We start from the raw sequence: 21,084 nt of genomic DNA on the forward strand, positions 1-21,084 counted from the left end.
ATTTTTGTTCCAATGATCAGATTTTAATATTCTGAATGGTTCTCCGGTTAGACTTTTATTATGCTAATTAATTAGTGCTAATTATGATTTACTTGCAAAATAATCCATAAAATATACTTTCTTAGAATATGCATTATTTTTTGTTGTTGTGGGATATGAGATCTTGATCTGTAATTTACATAGGGTTGGGGTAGTCAGAATCTGGAATAGTGGCCACCATAGTAAGCTGAAGAAAGTTTTGTTTCCTAAATGGTTATTTATTTATTTTAAGCCTTTCATCTTAATAAGCAGTGGCATAATATCACAGTTATGCCTCTGTTCCAAGAATCTTTCCACTATAAGACATTTTTACAATTCTAAAATCTAATATTTTGAACTGGGAGACCAGCCACAAGATGTTCTAATTTGTTGTTTCAAAATTTTTAGAACTTATTAATGGAATATATAAAAGAAGAAGAAGAAAAAAACATCTGATTAATAATTTTTTTCTATGATGAAATCCTATGATGATTATTGTCTTGTTATTTAGTAATTTAGAAGATGAAATTAAACCTTTTATGATGGAGATATGTTGTTCCAAAAACTTGAATTGATCTTTTAAATTCAAAAATAACACATCAAAGTTCATTAATACATTTCTTTAAATTTTGTATGGAAGGGTTATTTACAAATTCATTCTTTTTTAAATATTTTGCTGCATTTGAAGTTGATGAACCAAATAATTTCAAAATGTTAATTTCTTGTTAAAAAAAATTTTATTAATATTATAATTTTTCAAATGAAATATTAAATCTTCAGATTTTTTTGTAAGAAATGGTTGAATCGATAATTCAAAGAGTAATAAAATTTTGAAACTTGAAGTGAAGTGGCTATATAGTCGACACTCAATATAATGACCTTAGTGGCACAGATGAAAACAAACCTTATAATAAGGGGCCATTGTGTCGTGAAAACAAAACTGGAGCAAGTTACTTATAATTCATAATTACTGTACTTATTTCTCGAAAAACATGCTATACATTAAAAAAAAATTATAAAACTGAATAATTGACATTAACACAGTTTTTTTTTATCTTAATGAAGTGCAAGTAATAATATAATACATTAAACATTAAATATACATTTAATTTTTTACAAAGGACATCTGTTAGAATTACACATAATTTTTAGTAAGTCATTTGGTGGTTTTTCTAAATTTTGAAAATTTCTTTTACACAAACAATAGCATTTAATTGGTACAACTTGTTCTCCTGTCTTTAGAATTATATCACAGTTTTTTACTCTTTTAAGCATAGTGCTTTCCTGGATTTTAAATATTTTAGGCAATTTGTGGTTTTGATGGAATTCTTCTATTCGCATCCTTTAAATTTTTAATTTCTGCTATAAGCATATAGCATTAATCAGTTTACTAGCAGCCAATTCTTTTAAAAATCATTATACATCCAGAGAACTGTTACAACACTTCACAAATAGAGAAAATGCAATTTTCAAACAAGAAAAAATCTTCTTGGCACTGATAATTTCTTTGAAAGTGGATAAAATTAGCTTGAAAAAACTGTTAAGATATAATTAAATTTTAGCACAAATTTCTAAATATTACTGCAGCATAACTTGATATAAAAATGTCTCAATAAGCCTAATTTTGTTTTTTTTTTTTAAAAAAAAAGCATTAAAAATTATAAAATGATTCTGAAGCTGTACAATTGTTCTCTTTTCTCTCTCTTTTTTTGAAAAAAAAATTTAATATATTTTAAGAAGTTTTTGGATTACAAATTATTTTACTTTTTAGATGAGCAAAATTAGATAGCTATTTTTGACATACTCTTTATGTAGGTCTTAATGAGGCAAGATCTACAATGCAAAGGCATTGTAGTTCTTAGGGTAGGGATAGGCTTCACAGTAGAGTATTTATTCAGAAGTCAGTACTTTTTATTTAAGTTATCTAACTTACACAGTTTCTAAAATTACGTTTATACTAATTATTGTTTGAATATTAAATTCTAAAATAATTCATACTAAATATGTATACATATATTGANGAGCATATATATATATATATGCACACACAGTGGAAATTCGCGTATCCGGAATCGGTGGGACTTCCGGATATTATATTTTTCCTTATATTACTGCAAGGTAACCCCCTAGGTAAACAAAACAATCTAATAAACAATCTGAATCTGAGAAGTAAAAGTACTTTTCAGGCAATAATGTTTTAGTATTAGAATTATATCTAATCCAACAAAAGCGAAATATTAGGAAAAAAAAATTATTGCTCAAAATATAGAAAAGGAGAAAAAATGTGACAGTTATGAAAATATTAATTGCTCTAGAATGATTCAGGCAAGAAGGGGAAATTCCCGTCATTCATTAAGGTGGGTAGGTGAAGGAGAAAAATTCATTTCCTCCTTATTTGTCATTCAAGTTGAGAGCGAGGAAGTGACAAATTCTTATTTTCTCTCTGATCATCGGCTATCAATCAAGCATAAAGGCGCGACATGCTGATTGGGTTCTCTTTATTTTTTCATGTGTGACTGAAAGTGACTCCCCCACCACGTAAATGTTTGCTGCTTTTACCCTTTTTCACAGTATTTTTTCTTTCCCTAACACTCTAATAAAAAGGTTCCAGGAAATGCCTCTTTTTCTAGCCAACTGTATAGGAAAAAAGGGGAGAGGGGACTCAGTTGTGCTCTTTTGAAAACAAATCTCCCTCCTTTCTTGCATTCCAGAGGAGGAGTGTCACTAACGGTCACTCACTTGAAGGTCTTGGTAGATCTTCTCTTCCTCTTTCTGGTGACTTATGGGTAAAATGCGTATGTCCGCTTTATGGAGAATGAACATAGTGATTTCTTCATAGAAGACTCCCGGGGAATTAAAAATATGTCCGTATTGAGAGGCGTCTGTTTTGCAGAAATGTCCATAACAGGAGATTTCACTGTATTTAAATAAGGGGTAAGAAGAAGTCAAAATGTCAATGTTGGGCAATAATGGTTAGCAATTGCAATTAGCTTAAAAGAAGATCAAGCCAAGTGAAATTTTATTTAATTTGTGAAAATTGGTTTTAGAATTATAACAAAACATCAAGAAACTATTTGCCAATCATCTATTTCCAAAGAAAACTTTCTTCTTCAAATACTTGGCAGAGTAAAACAATTCTTTATAATTTACAATTTACCATAATATGGTCTTAAATCTAGTGTTTTCAAAATATTTAAAATTTTCTTTTGCTGAGGAGGAAGTAATATAAAATTTTCATTTTGGATTTTCAGGAACTGAATTTAAATATTCCATTTTTTCCGCCATTTGAATGATCACTTAGTTATTCCCATAAGTCGGTTTAATATTTCGTAATAGAAAGAAAAAATTTACATCAACTATGTTTCTCCAAAGGCACCATGGGAGCCTTTCATTCGAATTTTGAATCTTTCATTCAGGAGGTGTTTGGTTCAAATCTGTGGCCGAAATTTTCTTTTGTTTTTCTTTTTTTCCAATTCTTGTCAATTCTCTAATTTTATTTGAGGATTTGAATATGTGTAGTAAGGGTGTCTAATTATCAAAAATTTCGCCTATAAAGAATTGAAAATTTATGTTATCTGAGGAGGAAGTACTGAGCATAATATAACCCCTAAATGTGTATTTCTTTTCACAAATGCAATTAATAATACATGGAATGTATAAAGAAATTATACTGTGTCAGTTAATGATTGCAGATACGAAAATATTTGTTGTACAAGTCATTTTCTTTGTGTTCAATAAGTTTTCATCAGAAATATTGAAGGTTTAATATTTAGATATGCCTTTAAAATATCAGGATGTGATGAGTATCATCAAGATAATTTTTATAATACTATTCCAAATCTATATTTTCATTTCAAGTGAATAATTGCTGCAAATGTTCTAGCAAAGAATTTATAAAACATGCTCATTGTCAGCTAATTTGTATAAATTATGTATATATTGTTATATACATAATAACAATATATTATGTATATATTATATTATGTATTTGTATACATTGCTTTATTATGTATTTGTATATATTGCTATATTATGTATTTGTATATATTGTCATATTATGTATTTGTATATATTGTTAACAATGTATTATTATAATAAAATGTAATTAAAAATTGATAAATTTAAAAATTTAAAATTTTATTCAAACAGATAAATATGTGACAAAAGTTATTCAGGGTGGTGTTTTGCAGAACTTTACTTTTTATTTTAAAGTTTTGACTACTTTTTTTATTTATAAAATCAGTTTGTCATAATATTTAGATTAAAATGGATTTGATCCTGCACTGAAATTTTAAACTTTGTTTTTTTTTTTGCTTTAATTAACAAGTTATAACTCATCAGTAAACAAAGTTTGTTATGATGGAGGCAAAAAGCTTTACTAGTTGGATTCATTGTTTTCAAACTATTTGAGAATGCAGACATCTTATGAAAAATAAAACATAATTAAATGTTTTACATTATCAAATTTTTTTATGATGAATTCAGGGGTCATACACTTATTTATTATTTTCAGCAAGTGCAGTAACAAATCAAATAAGGTTGAATTTTGTACCATTATTAATTCATTAAGGAAGTCTTTAACTAGATTACAAATTTAGATAAATTTTGCTTTTCGGGAATATTAACTAATTAATAACAGTTATTTTTTTATGTAACAGCTATAAAATTGTATCTTAACCTTATACTATTATAAGTTATTCAGTATTCCATTTAATAAAAGTTTACTGAAAGCTAATAAAACTTTCTGTTGTAAATAAAGTTATTCTGAAATTAAAAATGGAATTTAGAGTTGAAGGCTGTTTTATTGTTCACTCTTTATCTATGGCCTGCGTTGTCGGGTCTTGGGAAAACAAAAGTAAAGAAAAATGAAATTTATTTCTGTCTCAGAAATTTTATTATTTTTAATTAAATAATTCAGAAATTTCTGACACAGAAGAAGAAATGAAATAAAGCTAAGTAAATCTTAAGAGGAACAAGTGTTAGCAGCTGTATCAGAATTGGCTGAAGCTCTATCTTTAATCATTCAATGCCTCAGGGTTTGAACAACTGTAACCTAATATTTCTTCTATTTATAAAATGTACTGACATTTTTTTTATATCATAAGCAGATATACTGGTTGAATTAGGTTATTTAAAAATACTTTTAGATTATTTCACGAACTAGTTTTGTAATAGTCCTTAAAGTATACCATGGTTTTTGCGAATTTTGATAAGAAAATTCATAATATATGTATGTAATATAATTCTTGATATGTTTTATGAATATCTGACATCCATAAGTATCCCACTTTTTGCCTACCCTGTGTCATCTACATGACATACAGTATAAAGAATTCTCTCTTCTACAATATAAATATTTTTATGGTCCTACTATATTGAATTAGAAATAATTTCATGACACTTATTTTCAAATTTCATTTGTTGATATTTAACGAAATGTTTTTATGTCCTTGTTATAATACAAATTTTTGGCCTAATAATTAGGGCATTTTTTAGTTAGTAAACTTTTACCTTTCCTTTCTTTTTGTATGCTTATTACTGCTTTTTTGTTTTTGACCATTTTCTTATTGTTAATTTATAATTGAAAGAGTTTTTTAAATTTGTTTTGTTTGACATAAAAATACTTTTTACTATGACCTGAATATTGAGAAACAAAATGGCTGTTGTGTTCCTGCCTAGTTTATCAAAATTGTTATTTCCATTAGTATACATTCTAAATATAAATCAAAAGGAAATCATTTGTTTAGAATTTCATATGTGATAAGTTTTTGCAAAAAAGATAAGATTTAAACTTGATAAGTATATAAATTATTTCATAAAATACAAACAAATGACTATAAATTGCAGAGATGATTGTGCCCTGGAAAAATCCGGATTTTTCGCTAACTGCGATTCGGAAGTTTCCAGAAATCCAAGGTTCGGAAGTTTCAAAAAATCATTGATCACATTTATGTATAAGAATTCTTGTATATTTTATTTAAAAATATTAGAACTCGAATTTATACTTGACATCTTTTTCATTTGTAAATGTTGTTTCTAGTAGAATAATAAATGTGATTAGAGATGTAAGTAAACTTATACAAAATTATTCATTTAAATTATGCTGCATTTATATATAATTTATTTAGAATTTCATGTTTTGAAAATATTAATGATTTAAATTTATAAAGACATAATTTTTTGAAATTCGTCATTAATGATTTTACTCAAGAAATTTTCAGGATTTTTTAGTTGGGCTCACAATCACCCCTGAAATTGTGAATTATATCTATATTTTTATTTTACTGTTTTTTATTTTGAACTAAATAAACATTTTTGTTTAATTAAAAAAAAGCTGTCATTAAAGGGTTAGATACAGACCTGTTCTGGGTGTAAGAGAAATTTTTTATATAAATCATTTAATTGTTTCCATTATTTATCTTTTAATTGATCTAATTTTAAAATATTTTTTCTAGCCCCTGAATTATTTACTAGGCCTGAATTAAGTTCAATCAAATCCATTGTTGAACCTGAAATAACTTTGCAAACTGAAGACATATATTTAGAAAAAAAATGTGTCATTGTAAGTAGTTTCTTTAAGTTTGAGAAGTAATAAAAAAGTTTCTTTTCAAAAATATGTATGTTATACTTTGAAAATATGTATGCAATAATAATTTGTTCTGATATAATTCAAATTAGAGATATAAAGAGTGATTTTTAATATCTTGCTCTTGAAGTAATTTTTAATAACATCTAACATCTGGCCCTGTCATGTTTAAAATAAAAATAGCTTAACTACAAAAAATTTGCAAAAATTCTGACTGTCTAAAAAAATGACTTCCGTGGCAATCACTTAAATGTTCAACAAAACAGATACTATATTTAGCCTTCAAAGCATTAGTTCTGGCTCTTTCTCAACTTTAAGTTAATAGGTGACTTCTAAGAAAAATAGTTTTCCTCATGTTTTTCAAGTCTAAAATTGAAAATTCTGTGAATTCAGCCAGGAAAATTGTCTAAAATTTATCCCCAAGTCATGATGCTATGATATAAAGTTTATTATGTGACGCTAAATATCTTTCACTTATGTGTTCTTGTCGGCGTTTGCCAAAACCTGTTTTTTTTATTTTTAAATCCAGTTATTTTTTAATGAAAAAACCTAATTTTGCCATGGAATAAGTGGGTTTTTTCATTTTATTTATTAATTTTTTATATATTTTTATTTATTTATTTTTTCATTAAAGGGCTCAGTTTGGTCTTGAGATAAGTGAATTTTTTCAAATATATCCTACATGCATTCTATAGACTAAATATAAGAATAAGTTGTAGTATATACTGAAAAAGTATTGCTTGATTACTAACAAAGGCATTAATAAATGAAATAGTTATTAGAATAATTATTTTAGTAATTTTTCTTCCTTCAAAATGTATTATGACTTGCATAATGATGAAGTTACTGTTATGATTCTTTTTAAAATATAAAGTATAATATGTTTTGTGATTAATTTTAAATTATAAATAAAAACATAATTTGCTTTAAAGTTAATAAGTGGAATTTTTAGAAGCATTGTATACGTTAATGAAGTAAAACACATCTTTTTGTAGATCATAGTATGTTCATTTGTATTTTTCAATGTATGAATTCATTATATGTCTTACATGTAAATCAATTATCAACTTTTATCTTTACGTTTTGCTTTTTAAAATGAAAGAAAAAAGATAAAAAATTCAAAATTTTGTTTTCTAAGCATTCCAAGTACAGTAATTTTCAGTAAAAAGGCCACACAGTAGTACACACTGCACCCTCAAAAACATATCGGAAATTTTTTATATTCCTCGCTTTGCCCACACTGCTGTATATGTTGCACTTCCAATTTTATCCATAATAGATTTTAGCCACTATTAAGGAGAAAACAGGCATTTTAAGCACAAAAAAGAAAGAAAACAAGTTTTGGCAATGGTGTATCACGTATGAAAGTAAACCCAAAAACTTTCTAACGTAAAATGTGTGAACTCAAGATTCCACATGCAACTTCAGAAATTAAATGTAAAAAGAAAGTCGAAACTGCTAACTGGCTGCAGTTGCATAGATAGAAATGGAGGCAAAGCTTCATGCGTTGATCATGTGACGCTGGTGACTTTGTCAATAAAAAAAACAAGAATTTTTATATTCTGTTACTCTTTTCTAGACTAGCATGCTTTGTCCAGCCATCCACTTCTAAGAACAAATCTCTTGAAAGGGGGATGGAAGCTAAACAACACATAAAATTGGCGAGAAATTTTTTTCTTCTCGACAAATATGCTTTATCCACTCTCGAGAACAATCTCTTGCAGATGTGAATTTAAGTTTCAATTCAAGCTTCGTGCCTTTTCATCGCCGTTAGATTTTTTAATTTTTACTTTTCGAGATTGTTTTTAATCCGGAATACATTTCTTCGGGATCTCCATAGCACAAACAAGCGTTCAATTATTCTCAAGTTGTAAATTGGATTCTGTGGAACATTCGTAATTGTTGTCATACAGTTCATCGTCAATTAAAAACATACCTTACCCTGCTATATTTTAATCGCATTTAATCATATTTTAATCTCATTTTTAACTAATATTTTTTAGTTAAAAATAAGAAAAATATACTATTTTCTGAGCAATCCATCAAAGGTATTCAGCAATCCATCAGATCCATCTATGGTAATCCATTTTCTTTGTTCATTATTTTCAAACATTTTTTGATTAAATCCACATTGATGGCCGAGGTATAGTATGAAGCCCGCAGAAAAATCAAATCATTGTATAGGCCGCACTGGTGAATACACTGCACATCAATATGATTTATCTTTGAAATACAGGTAGACTTTGACGTGTGTAATGGAAATTACTGTATGTAAGTTTTTAATCATCATGCAGAAATACTCATTCAATAATGATAATAATTATATACAAATGAACATATCCTGATGGTTCGCTCCTCGGGCCGGGCAAGGTTGACTCAGCCTTTCATCCCTTCAGTGGGTCAATAAATGAGTACCAAGCATGCTTGAGAACTAAGCACTGGGGGTTCTGCGTTCGGCTGACCACCTGACCGGAACATCTGCTCGTGCACCCCAGAGCCCAAGGTCAAGAAAACTGAGATGGGCACAGTAGGCCTTGGCCCTCTTGGGCTGTCGCGTCGCTGAGTTTTAGAACATATCCTGAAGAACCTATCTCTACAGTATGCGGGTACATTCCATTAATAAATAATTTCATTATATGTTTACTAAATATTATTCAATCTATGTCTTCCATAATTAACAAATTTTTACCCAATAAAATATTAGCAAAGTAAAATAAGATTGAAAGATGTTAAATTAATTCACATTTGGTACTCGTTAAAATGTAAAATATAAACCTTATCTGAAGTGCCATGACAATGTCATTAAATTAAAAATTTAAAATATCAGAAAATCTCTTTATTTCTTTTAATGAAATATTTAAATATAATATTGCTGGATTCTCAAAGCAATCTTGAACTCAAATAATGTCCCTGATAAAATCGTTTTTAGGTTTTTGTTAAATAATATAATGATAAATTTGCACTTATCCAAATTTAATATTTTTAAACTGTTTTTTTAATAATTTGTTATCTTTAGTTTTCTTATTGTATCATTAGTTTATGATATGTTTTATAGTAGGAGAAAAAAGATTAACAGTCATATAAATTAACATTTCAAGTATTATTAGTTTTGTGAGAATAGTGACGGTTAAAGCTGCCACTGGTGATTGAACTTCAGTTTTTATTACTCTATAATATGAGACTCTTGCAATTGTCCCATCTGCCGATGCAGTAATCTGGCCCTTTAGAAACCATCGTCCCCACTTTGCTACCACAATTATTTTACTGATTACTCATATCATCAACAGTTAACTTTGCTTTTTATTGCAATAGCTATAAAACTAACTTTTTTGTACCTTATTTTTAATGTTGATCCAAAATTTAAACAAAGTAAGATATGTTGTTCATCCTCTGAGGTTGTAACTACAAAAAGTAAAATCATATTATTCAAAATCTTAATTATCCTGTTAATATTTTCTTTAAACTAAATTATGTGGTGCATTTAAAAGATCTTCGACATAAAATAACTCAAAAACTTATGTTCTCATTTTTAATTCATGTTAAGTGCCATACCTCCTGCTTACTATTGCTTGCCAACCCTTGGAATTGCTTGTATTGTTTTTTTTTTAAGGTAGCTTTTTTCCAGGGCTAAAGAGTTTAGAAGGGCTGGTTCACTCCTTTGAGGAAACTCTCGCCGCGCCAATCCTCCGATTTTCTCTAGTGACATCACTTTGGCGCAAAGCTCGCACTTTTACTTCAAGAACAGAGCGTTCGGCCTTACTAGTTCTAACTAATATTGGAGCATTTCTTTTTGTGAAATATTCTTAGACATATGTTATTTCCTATAATGACTTTCCTCAGCTTTTGCAGTGAATTTACAAAAATTTAAAACTATTAATGAATTGCCAGTTTGCACGATTGCAACTTGCAAAAATTCTGATAGAAAAACAAGAGGAAAAATATAATTTTCCGCATGTTCCCTAAAGTAAATGATCAACTATGTAAAGAATGGCTTCCGAAATGACACAGTTAAAATAAAACAGCAGTATGTTTATTCTATCGTTAAGAACTTTTATAAAAATTCATTATCTAAATAGAAACTGCCTCGTTACATCAAAAAGAAAGGCAGGTGAAAAAATTAAAAAATGGATAAAATCAAAGATCACATAATAAAAAGTATAAATAAAATATATAGTATATAGTTGAAATTCTCTTAATTTCATAACATATTTTTTATTGTAGTTATTCTAAATATTTATGATTTTTTAAAAAATTATATTCTCTTGAATTTAAATATCTATAAATTATATCGTCTTAAATTTAAAAATCTATAAACAATTGTAAAATTTCTAATGTCATTATGAACCTAAATTATTATTTTGTTTCAGTAATTAGCGTTTAAGGTTGATGTTTCCTAATGATTAAGTATGAACAAATTGCTATTAACGGCATATTTTAAAATCAGGGATTTTAAATTTAACTCAACTTATTGTTATAAAAGAATATGTTGATAAAAAAGTGTCGATATATGCTTTCATTTTTCTTAATAGTTAAAGTTAAAACTGAACTTTTTAAAATAAAGTATTTATAGCGTCATTTTCGCCAACTAGTAAAATATTTTTTTAAGTTTAAAATGGTATTTTTTCAATATATTAGGAATTAAAGTTTTTTTAAACTATGCTTAAGAATGGAAATAATGTGTTAATTACGTAAAGCTTGAAATCTAATAACCAGAAAAAGTCTTAACTTATTTTTACAGAGAGAAAGATGCAAAGTTATCATAATATCTTTGCTTGCGATCTCCGAGATCTGTGGCCACAGTGACGTCATGAGAAGGGAAATCGTAGCTTCAGCTCTAAGAGCGGAGTGAACTAGTCCTTCTATTCTCTTTAGCCCTGACTTTTTTCATTCGTCTCACCAATTTTAAAATTAAAACAATGTGTGTATGCCAAATTCAAAATGAAAATGCAATTACATGTGTGTGTTTAGGTATGAAAAATGAAAATTCGAATCGATAAAGTGTTATTTCTTTTTCATTTATTTATTCTTTTAATTACCCCCTGACATGTTGTGATTACAGAAGAGTTTTTTAGTTATTCAATTAGAAAAGAATAAATTAAATAATTAGTTAATGAATTGAATTTAGTTCAGAAACATCAATGTAAACCAGGTATTTACAGATTTTAAAAAACTTACAAATAAAATTTCTTAGAATGAAAAGGATATGAATATATAATGAGATTCTTTTTAAAATTAAATATTTATTGCAAATAAAAAGGCAATCAACTTTAATTTTTAAGAATTGTTTGAAATTAATTTGTTGAATAAATATGTATAATGTTTTGTTTAATGAGCATAAAAGAAAATAACTTCATTGACATTGTTTATGCCATAAAAAATAATAAAATGTGACCAAATGTTTAAATTTGTGTTATGTTTAAGTATTTTCTTGTAATATTTTTGGAAAACTACTAATTTATGAACAGCACTAACTTAGAACTAAGCACTTTTGAAAAAAAGCTTTGGTTTTTCATTTAAAACCTGGATACTTGATGGAAAATCTAGGTGAGCTTTTTCAATTAAAAAAAAAGATTTTTTTCAAACTTTGCACAGAATAGCTGTGTCTAGCTCTTATGCTGTTTAGTTTAATCTTTATTACTCTCTGAAAACAAACCTTTCAAGAATTTAGAATATTTTTGAACTGTTTTAATACATCGTTACATAAAATTTTTAAATTACTTTTAAGGCCTTCAAGGATCCTCCTGAGACTCTTGAAGAACTCATTCAGATGGAACATAGTTATGCCTTTATCTGCCAAGATTCGTATGTTATTTTTTTATATTTATGCAATAAGAATGCATGTAACTGCCACCTCTATAGGTTTAATCAGATTTTTTTTCAGTTTTGATATATTTTATTAAATTTTACAAAATTTCCTAAAATTGGAAGAAATTCTGATTTTTTTTATACTCTTGTTGTTTGCTTACTTGAATTCAAACAAGTTATATTACTAATTGAAGTGTGACTTAGATTTAAAATAAATTTAAATCGAAAGTTATTGAAAAGTACTTAAAACTTAAAAACTTTTTTTTAAAAGAATTTTTAATGAGTTTTCACTTTACATGTACACACTCGACTGCTAATAGCAGCTTAGGAAAGACCACACACAACTGTGATCTTATTACAGCTCTCCTGATGTTTCACAAAACACAGGGATGAGATATTTCCGCTTTTTAGCGGATTTCCGCTTTTTCACTTTTATCTCTTCAGCTTTTATTTCAGCTTTTTTATCAAAAATTCAGATTTTCTAAAAATTTCATTTTTTTTTATAAGTATTCCGCTTTTTCAGAAAATTCACCGATTTTCAAAGAGAAACAGAAAATTCAAATTACATAGCTACCAATCCTTTCTCATTTTTACTTATTTGACCTATTTTCTCCCCTTTTACACGCAGCACATAAGATTTTCCGAATTTTTTACCCGCCCTCCAGATAGATCCGATTTTCGTAGTTCAAACAAGGCTGCTTCTGACAAGCCTTTTAGAGGTCCCAAGCCTGGAATCTGCTAATATCTCGATTCTTATTCACGTGATTTTAATATCAAACATAGCTTTTCATATTTGCGTGTTGCGATTCTTATTCACGCAATTTGAATATTGTACGTTGCGATTCTTATTTACGAGATTTAAAAATCCGATATTGTGATTCGTATTTACGTCTTTTTAAAAACCTATGTAGCGATTCGTATTCACGCAAGTTTAAAATTCAATGTGTTGATTTGCTCATGCGGTTTATAATATCAAACATTGATTTTCGTATTTATACGTGATTTTAAAATAAGGCATTGGGATTCGCATTCACGCATTCTAAAAGTTATGCATCATAATTCTTATTTATGCAATCTAAAAATTACGCATCATGATTCGTATTTACGCGATCTAAAAATTATGAATCGTGATTTGTATTTACGCGTTTTAAAAATTCTATATCCCAGTTTGTATTTTCTCATTTTCAAAATCGTATATCTAGTTTCATATTCATGTGATTTCAAAATCCATAATTGTTATTCATATTCACGCAATTTTAAGATCAACTATCGCGATTCTTGTAAGAAGTAAATTTTTTTTAAAAATTAGTTACTATAAAAGTGACTGTTTTTCTAACGACGATTATTAGTATGTATATGTAAGTGTTACAACATCAGAGAAACTGGAAGGGAATATATTCAAAACTTACATTCTGTGCTAGCAAAGAAGAAAAAATAGGATTTGTCACAAAATGTTTGAAAATGGACTAACGACTAAATATAGCAAACATAAAAGATATAGGAAACAAAAGCAATAACTTAAAAAGGGATTCAATTTAATTTTTTTTTGTTGGAAAAAGAGTTAATAGTTAAAAGAGTTAACTCATCATCAAAATTTTATTTGTAATTGCTGTTATTTATGCTATAAAATGCAAAATTCTTATCAAATAAAAAACAATTATCTAAACAGTTGCTGATTGTCATGTAATTTTTCAAACTAAAATACCAATTTTTGTATGTTAAGGAGTTACTATATATTTCTACTTCACTGTTATTGATATGTTTCAAAGGGCTGTAGTTAGATTAGACTATAACATGAACATAATGATTTGGTTCATTGTTAAAGTTTTTTTTTCCCAATATAATTTAAAAAGTAATATTACTGATATATTTGCTATAAATCACATAACAGTATTTATTAAAAGAAATGAAATATTAATGTATATTCTCAGTAGTTTTAATTTGCTAAACCAAGTAGTTTTTCAAGTAATAATTGTCTCTTATGTGAACTGAGGAAAAATATAATTTCCAGCTTTATTTTTTCAATTGGTAATTTTTATTTTCACTAAATGTTAAGTATCAATGTAATCATTTATATAATAATAGATTAGTACACAATTGTATGTCAACACATTATTTATTACCTTAAACTGTCTGGAATTTATTGTTAAAGAGTTGCGCTTGCGTAAAATTTACTATCGTGGAAATTCAGCTTTTTTGCGTTTTGGCTAATCTCATCCCTGAAAACAGCAATGAATCAACTTGTGATATCCATTCTTCGAATTCTAGCCCCGATAAAATTCTAGTGGAGGAGTATTGTAGTGTAGCTATCATTACAATTATTTACTTCCAATTCACTAGTACATAAGACTTGTTAACTCGATTCTATCTGGCTGTACATTTGGATAGATGACAGTTGGCATTGTTGGTAGCCTAGCCCCAAATTCAACATTTATTCTTTCTCAATAAGCACATTAAAAGAGTTGTTGAAAGATGAGCAGTAAACTTTGGGAAGAATCAATTTTGAATATTAATGAAGTGTTGTTGTTTCTCATCCCCATTGGTCCCTGAATCCATTCACCCTCAGGGAATCAAAAAACAAGACCGGGTCGCTCAGAAAATACTCCTTTTCAAAATCCACACAGCTGAGGTGGTGGGCCGGGCTGTCTGCACTGGAGAAACATTTGTTGCAGGTGGGATAGTCCTTTCGCTGCTGTTTATACCTCATGCACTTTCTGTGACCACTGATGAATCTAGTGAGCACGGTCTGATTGCCTCTATTACCTCTGAAGGTCAAAGCACGACCCGGCTTATCCCCAGAGTACCAGAAATGTAGTGGGGAAGTATTCCAGACTAGCTGGACACCTTTCTTTCTAATGGAGTGAATTTCCAAGGATGTGAGTGCCAAACTTTCCGGCAGAGGTTCATTTGTGCCAAGTTTTGCCAGCAAGTCAGCTATCTCATTCCCGTATAGAACAGCGTGGGACGGAATCCACTGCAAATAAATATCCCGCTTCACGGAAAGTTTACTGAAAAGTTGTAGGATTGCCGTTCCAGCCCTATTGCCCACTCTGGGCCATGCACTCAAATATTGGATAGAGGTTCTAATTATTATTTATGAAGTTGTATACTAATAATGTTTAAAAATAACATCAGCAAATAATATTTGTTTAACTTTAAATTATATTGATGTTTTCATTAAAAAATCTACTCAATTCTGTTCCTTGTTTTAGATTTTTTAATAAATCGGATTAATTTACTCTTAACACTTTTTGAATGGCTTGTTTTTTAATATTATTTTTATCTGATAATAAAACATTAATGAAAGTGAAAACTCAACTTATCTTCTCACTTTTATGTATTTGTTTTGTAAATATATTTTATACTAAACATTCATTATCGTTTTAAATTCATTCAAACTTTGATATCTGTCTCGTCTATTGCCTATTTTGTTTATTTACTTCTGAAATTATTTTTTTTGAATGAGGCTTGTTTTGATGTTTGTTTATTATAAAGACCTATTATCACGAAAAATATATTTTATGGACTTGCCGAACTCCCAACGATTCCGGATATAGGATTTTCTATTGTATTAGTCTCCTTCTAAATTTGTTTTCAGCAAATGTGTAGATACCATAATATGTTTTTATTAATTAGGTTTGTAGATTTAGACTTTTATCAAAATATAATAGACAACAGTTGAGATTATTCAATTGTAATAATTTTATTTAAAATACAGTAATTTTTGGTAGAAAAGCCACTTTGTCATACACGCTGCATCCACAGCATATCTAAAATTTTCAATTATCGCATAAGTTGCTTTGTCGCATACTTCGCACTTCCAATTTTAGCCACTATTAAGGAGAAAACAGGCATTTTAATCTCAAAAAAGAAAAACAAAATAAGTTTTGGTAGCATTGTATTGCACATGAAAGCGAACTTAAAAACTCTCTAACGTAAAATTCGTGAGCTCACATCTTAATAATTTAACTTTTAAATAAAAAAGTGTATTTACGGTGGCTTAGGAGTAGCGCTTCGCCCCTGTCGTACCACAGGTCTCTGGTTCGATCCTCGGGCCGGACAAGGTTGACTCAGCCTTTCATCCCTTCAGTGGGTCGATAAATGAGTACCAAGCATGCTTGGGAACTAAACACTGCTGGTTCCGCGTTCGGCTGACCACCTGACCAGAACATCTGCTCCTGCTCCCCAGAGCCCAAGGTCAAGAAAACTGAGATGGGCACAGTAGGCCTTGGCCCTCTTGGGCTGTCGCGTCGCTGAGTTTTAGAACATATCCTGAAGAACCTATCTCTACAGTATGCGGGTACATTCCATTAATAAATAATTTCCTTATGCGGGCACAGTAGGCCTTGGCCCTCAAGGGCTGTCGCGCCATTGAGTTTAGTTGGTTTTATTAGTTAAAAAAAGAGAAGTATATATCACTTTAAGAGCAAATTGATTTTGGTCCGCTATTTTAGAATTTTTTTGCAAACTTATAATTTAACTTTGCATCTTAATAATTTAACTTTTAAATAAAAAAGTGTATTAACGGGAAATTAAGTGTTTCACAACAGATTTCGAGGAAATTGGCTTAACAACTATTTTCTTTCTATTTCAAATGCTGTGAATGCTGAAATAATATTTCAATAAACTGATTAAGGAAAATTTATTTTTGAAAAAATTGCAGCAGTTAGCTTATCATATAAATATATAAAAATCTAAATTTTGAATTTTTTTGTCTCTTACATTGATTTTTCTATTTCTTGGCTGTATACTTGCTTCAGTCTTTAGAATTTATTCTTTTTCATTTAGTTTTGAGATTTGGAAGCTATGTTGGTTAAGTTTCCGAAACTAAAATTTGTACTTCATAAAACATAGATTATTTTAAAAATTGAAATGGACAAAATTGAAAAAAATAAGCAAATATCTTTCATGTATATAGTATAATTTATCTATCAATGAAATTATATATTTGTCTTCATTAAAATAACAATATTCTTATTTGCTCTTTGCCCACTTAATCTAGATTTTAAGTACAAAGGCTAGGGTTTATTTTCGTTATTGAACAGTCGACCCAATTTTGAGTTCACAACTGCCAATGTTCAACTCCATAACCTTTTAATATTGAACCCAGTTCGAAAGTAAAGGGAATTCCTGGATCAAGTATGAGAAGTTTGTTTTCGTGGAAGATTTTTTTGATGAAAATTACCTGCATTTGTGTTACATGTAGAAGAAAACCACAAAACCTCCCACGGTTTGCCTGACAGCTAGTTGACTTTAACCCATGCTCCGTCTATCCCGGTGGATATTTTACATCAGCACTGTGGTTGGTGCAAGCCGGGTGTTGAATTCTTACCGACAAGCCATTACTAGCACTTGAACCCACTTCACCTCATTGAGTGGTTAGCGCTATATCCCCTGAGCCACCACAGCTGTAAAGGGAAGGATTGTGTAAAAAAAAATAGCTAAAATTTTTTGCATCATCTGAGGCTGTTAGCTTTTGTGAGATTTTGATTACTTTTCTATTTTTAAGTTAGGCAGATTTTGACCTGGCTCATGCTATTAACTTCAGTTATTTTTAGGGTATGAAACATTTTCATAGTTGAGTGCACTAACATGTTTAAAAAGGATTAAAAAAAATTGTATAGTGTACTGATTCTTGATTTTTTTTGCTCTTGTAGAAAATGTTTTATTCATAACATGTAATATTTATTTTTTGACCATTAAATATATAATCAATAGTTGCAGATATGGAGTAAATCTAAATTACTCTTAATTTTCAAAATATTTTCAGCTATTCATACTGAATAGTGAAAACTATTCAAACTCGTTTTGTATTGTTAAATTAAAATGTTTTATTTTGGTTTTTGATTTATGCAATATATTATATTTCAATTTTCTTTTTGAATAGTTATGAAGAAAAAAAGCAATCTGCTTCTGAAACTCTGTTGGCAAAAGATTCCTTGATTCAACCAGCAATTCCTTCTATCGAAATGCAGGTTGATTGCAATACGAACTCTTTGAGTGAAATTATGACAGTCAATATTTTGAAGGATAGTAAAAATGAAGAATCAATTGTGTGTGAGGATATATATCAGAATGAGAGTGATATTCCTCTTATTTCTGATGAAAGTAATTATGACTTTCAAAAGAAGTTAAGAATTATTCTAAAAGACTGCCAAACAGATAGCAGCCTTTCTGAACTTTATAATTTGAGACAAAAAAGTACTTTTTCTGCAGATTCAAACAAATTACCAAAGAAAACTCGTTCATCATGTGATTCTAATGATATAGTTACTCTGCAGCAACCATTAAAAAAAAGAAAAACAATGAAGCATAATAGTTTCGATGATTCTGAATGTACATTAAAAAATTTAAAATTACAAAGCACACCTAATAAAATCAAAGAAATGAAATCTGAAAATTTTGAAACAGAAAATTTGGGAATCAAAACAGAATTGTTAACTGAAAATGTTTTCAATGCTACTTTAAGGAGTGTTGAAACAAATGCAACAACTAAGAATGCAAATTCAAAATATCAAATGAAGTTGCAAGAATTAAAAATTAAACCAGCAAAGCTTCTTTCTATGCCTAAAAGTTGTAAATCAATTGAAAATTTTGATAATGCTCCAGATGAAAGAAAACAGGCATTTTTTATTGACTCTAAACCATCCACTCCGGGAAAAAAAGATTCTTTTGATTGTAAAGAGATAATTCCATTATCTCCTATTGTAACAAAATGCAATAAGAAAAAATTAATCAAACGAGAAATAACAAGATTTATTGTTAATAAAGATGAACCTCCTCTTTTTAGCCAACCTGATATGATGATAAAAATCGGTTCAGATGATTCATCAAAGAAAGATATTAAAGATAGTGATATGAGCAATGAGCTCGAGGAAGCTTTTCAGTTAAAAGATATTTCTGTTTCTTTATGCAAAGCTGAGGATACTATCAATAATGTTTTAAGTTTCTCTGATAATTCCACAGGTAATATGGAAACTATAGATAACAATTTAAAAGTGGAAGCTTCTGAAGAATCTAAAATTTTAAAAGAAACATCCCTTAATGAATGCAATGATTTTAAGCAAGAGAATTCATATTTAATGAAACATGAGGAGTGTATGAGTAAAATGGATACATTAGATTTCTCTACTGACATTCATCTACCCAAGAATAATGATTCTGTAGAGATTAGTCAAGTTATGGTAAATGAAAAGAAACAAAATGACTCTGAAAATCTCGAAACTAAATTTCAAGGCAATCCACCAGTTCCTGATGCTGAAATTAAACCAGGGCGTAAATCTAGTCGCCTTATAAAGAAAAAAGAATTTTTTGAGTTTGTTTCAGAGCCTCCTATTACACCTGCAGCAAAGAAAAAAGTTAATGGTATAGTATTATGTAGATTGTTTAGTATTAGTAGTTACTTTATTTTATATATTATAGCCAAAGTTCAAATTTGGCAAAAAATTTGTTCGAAATAGTAGTTATTGGATTGTTTAGAAAGTAATCTCGTTTTTTTGGAGGGGGGAATGAATTTTTTGAGTTTGTTTCAGAGTCTCCTATTACACCTGCAGCAAAGAAAAAAATTAATGGTATAGTATTAAGAAAATTGTTTAGTATTAGTAGTTACTTTATTTTATATATTATAGCCAAAGTTCAAATTTGGCAAAAAATTTGTTCGAAATAGTAGTTATTGGATTGTTTAGAAAGTAATCTCGTTTTTTTGGAGGGGGGAATGAATTTTTTGAGTTTGTTTCAGAGTCTCCTATTACACCTGCAGCAAAGAAAAAAATTAATGGTATAGTATTAAGAAAATTGTTTAGTATTAGTAGTTANTTAAGTGCCGAATTACTACATATTTATATTTTATAAATATTTTTTTTAATTTTATTTATTTATTTTTTGGAAATTACCTCTTTTATTTAAATAAGAAGATATCAGTTTATAAATCGCGTCCATAACAACGATGCATCGGCAAAAATTAAATATACTAAATTAATGCTTTACAAATATTACTAAAATTAAAATGTAAATTAAAGTATAACAAAGTGAGAAAAAATGAGAAAGAGCTATCAACCACGCGGTTTGGCGGGAACTAGATCGAGATCTACCCACTTTCTTTAAGGGGTGGTTGGTTATCGGTAGTGGCGCCATCTTTTGTCATAATTCGCAACTATTTTGATTTTAAAAAAAAATTTTCTTTGAAAAATGTAACATTTATTTTTAAAATATCGTAAACGCCGCAACCGGCATAAACGCCGCAATTAAAACTTTTAAACTCGTAAACGCCGCGGCGTTTCTTCCATAAATTACGGTAGTTATTGGATTGTTTAGAAAGTAATCTCGTTTTTTTGGAGGGGGGGAATGAAAGAAAATTTTCGTTTAAAAAATAAATATTTTATTAAATTATATATTGGCCATTCTGGTCCAACACCTTTTGTTATCTATCTGGTAGTAGCATGATTCCACACTCATAAAATTTTTGGTCTTTGCTGGCAAAAAACTGATCCAGGTGATTTTTGACTTCTTCATTTGAAGTAAAGGTTTTACAGCCCAAAAAGTTTTGCAGTGACCAGAACAAATAATAATCTGAAGGTTTCAGATCTGGAGAATATGTTGGATGTGGCAGTGTATCCCATTCAAGCTGTAAAAGCTTGACCAAACTTGTATGAGGTCTCGCATTATCTTAGTGGAAC

At 28.8% G+C, this 21,084-nt stretch overlaps 1 protein-coding gene across 9 annotated transcripts in view; it reads left to right on the forward strand.

Moving 5' to 3' along the window:
- LOC107447713 (protein partner of snf) overlaps nt 1-21,084 on the forward strand; it is a 146,431-nt gene that overhangs the window by 27,512 nt on the left and 97,835 nt on the right. For 8 of the 9 annotated variants that reach the window (XM_043049291.2, XM_043049287.2, XM_043049290.2 and 5 more), the window contains 3 exons: nt 6,474-6,580; nt 12,330-12,406; nt 18,297-19,774. In XM_043049291.2, coding sequence (XP_042905225.1) covers nt 6,474-6,580; nt 12,330-12,406; nt 18,297-19,774 — 1,662 coding nt within the window. The remainder of the gene's footprint in view (nt 1-6,473; nt 6,581-12,329; nt 12,407-18,296; nt 19,775-21,084) is intronic. The other variant, XM_071187837.1, reaches the window with a different exon arrangement.

The sequence above is a fragment of the Parasteatoda tepidariorum genome, chromosome X1 (genome assembly GCF_043381705.1).
Source record: "Parasteatoda tepidariorum isolate YZ-2023 chromosome X1, CAS_Ptep_4.0, whole genome shotgun sequence".
Lineage (NCBI taxonomy): Eukaryota > Metazoa > Arthropoda > Arachnida > Araneae > Theridiidae > Parasteatoda > Parasteatoda tepidariorum.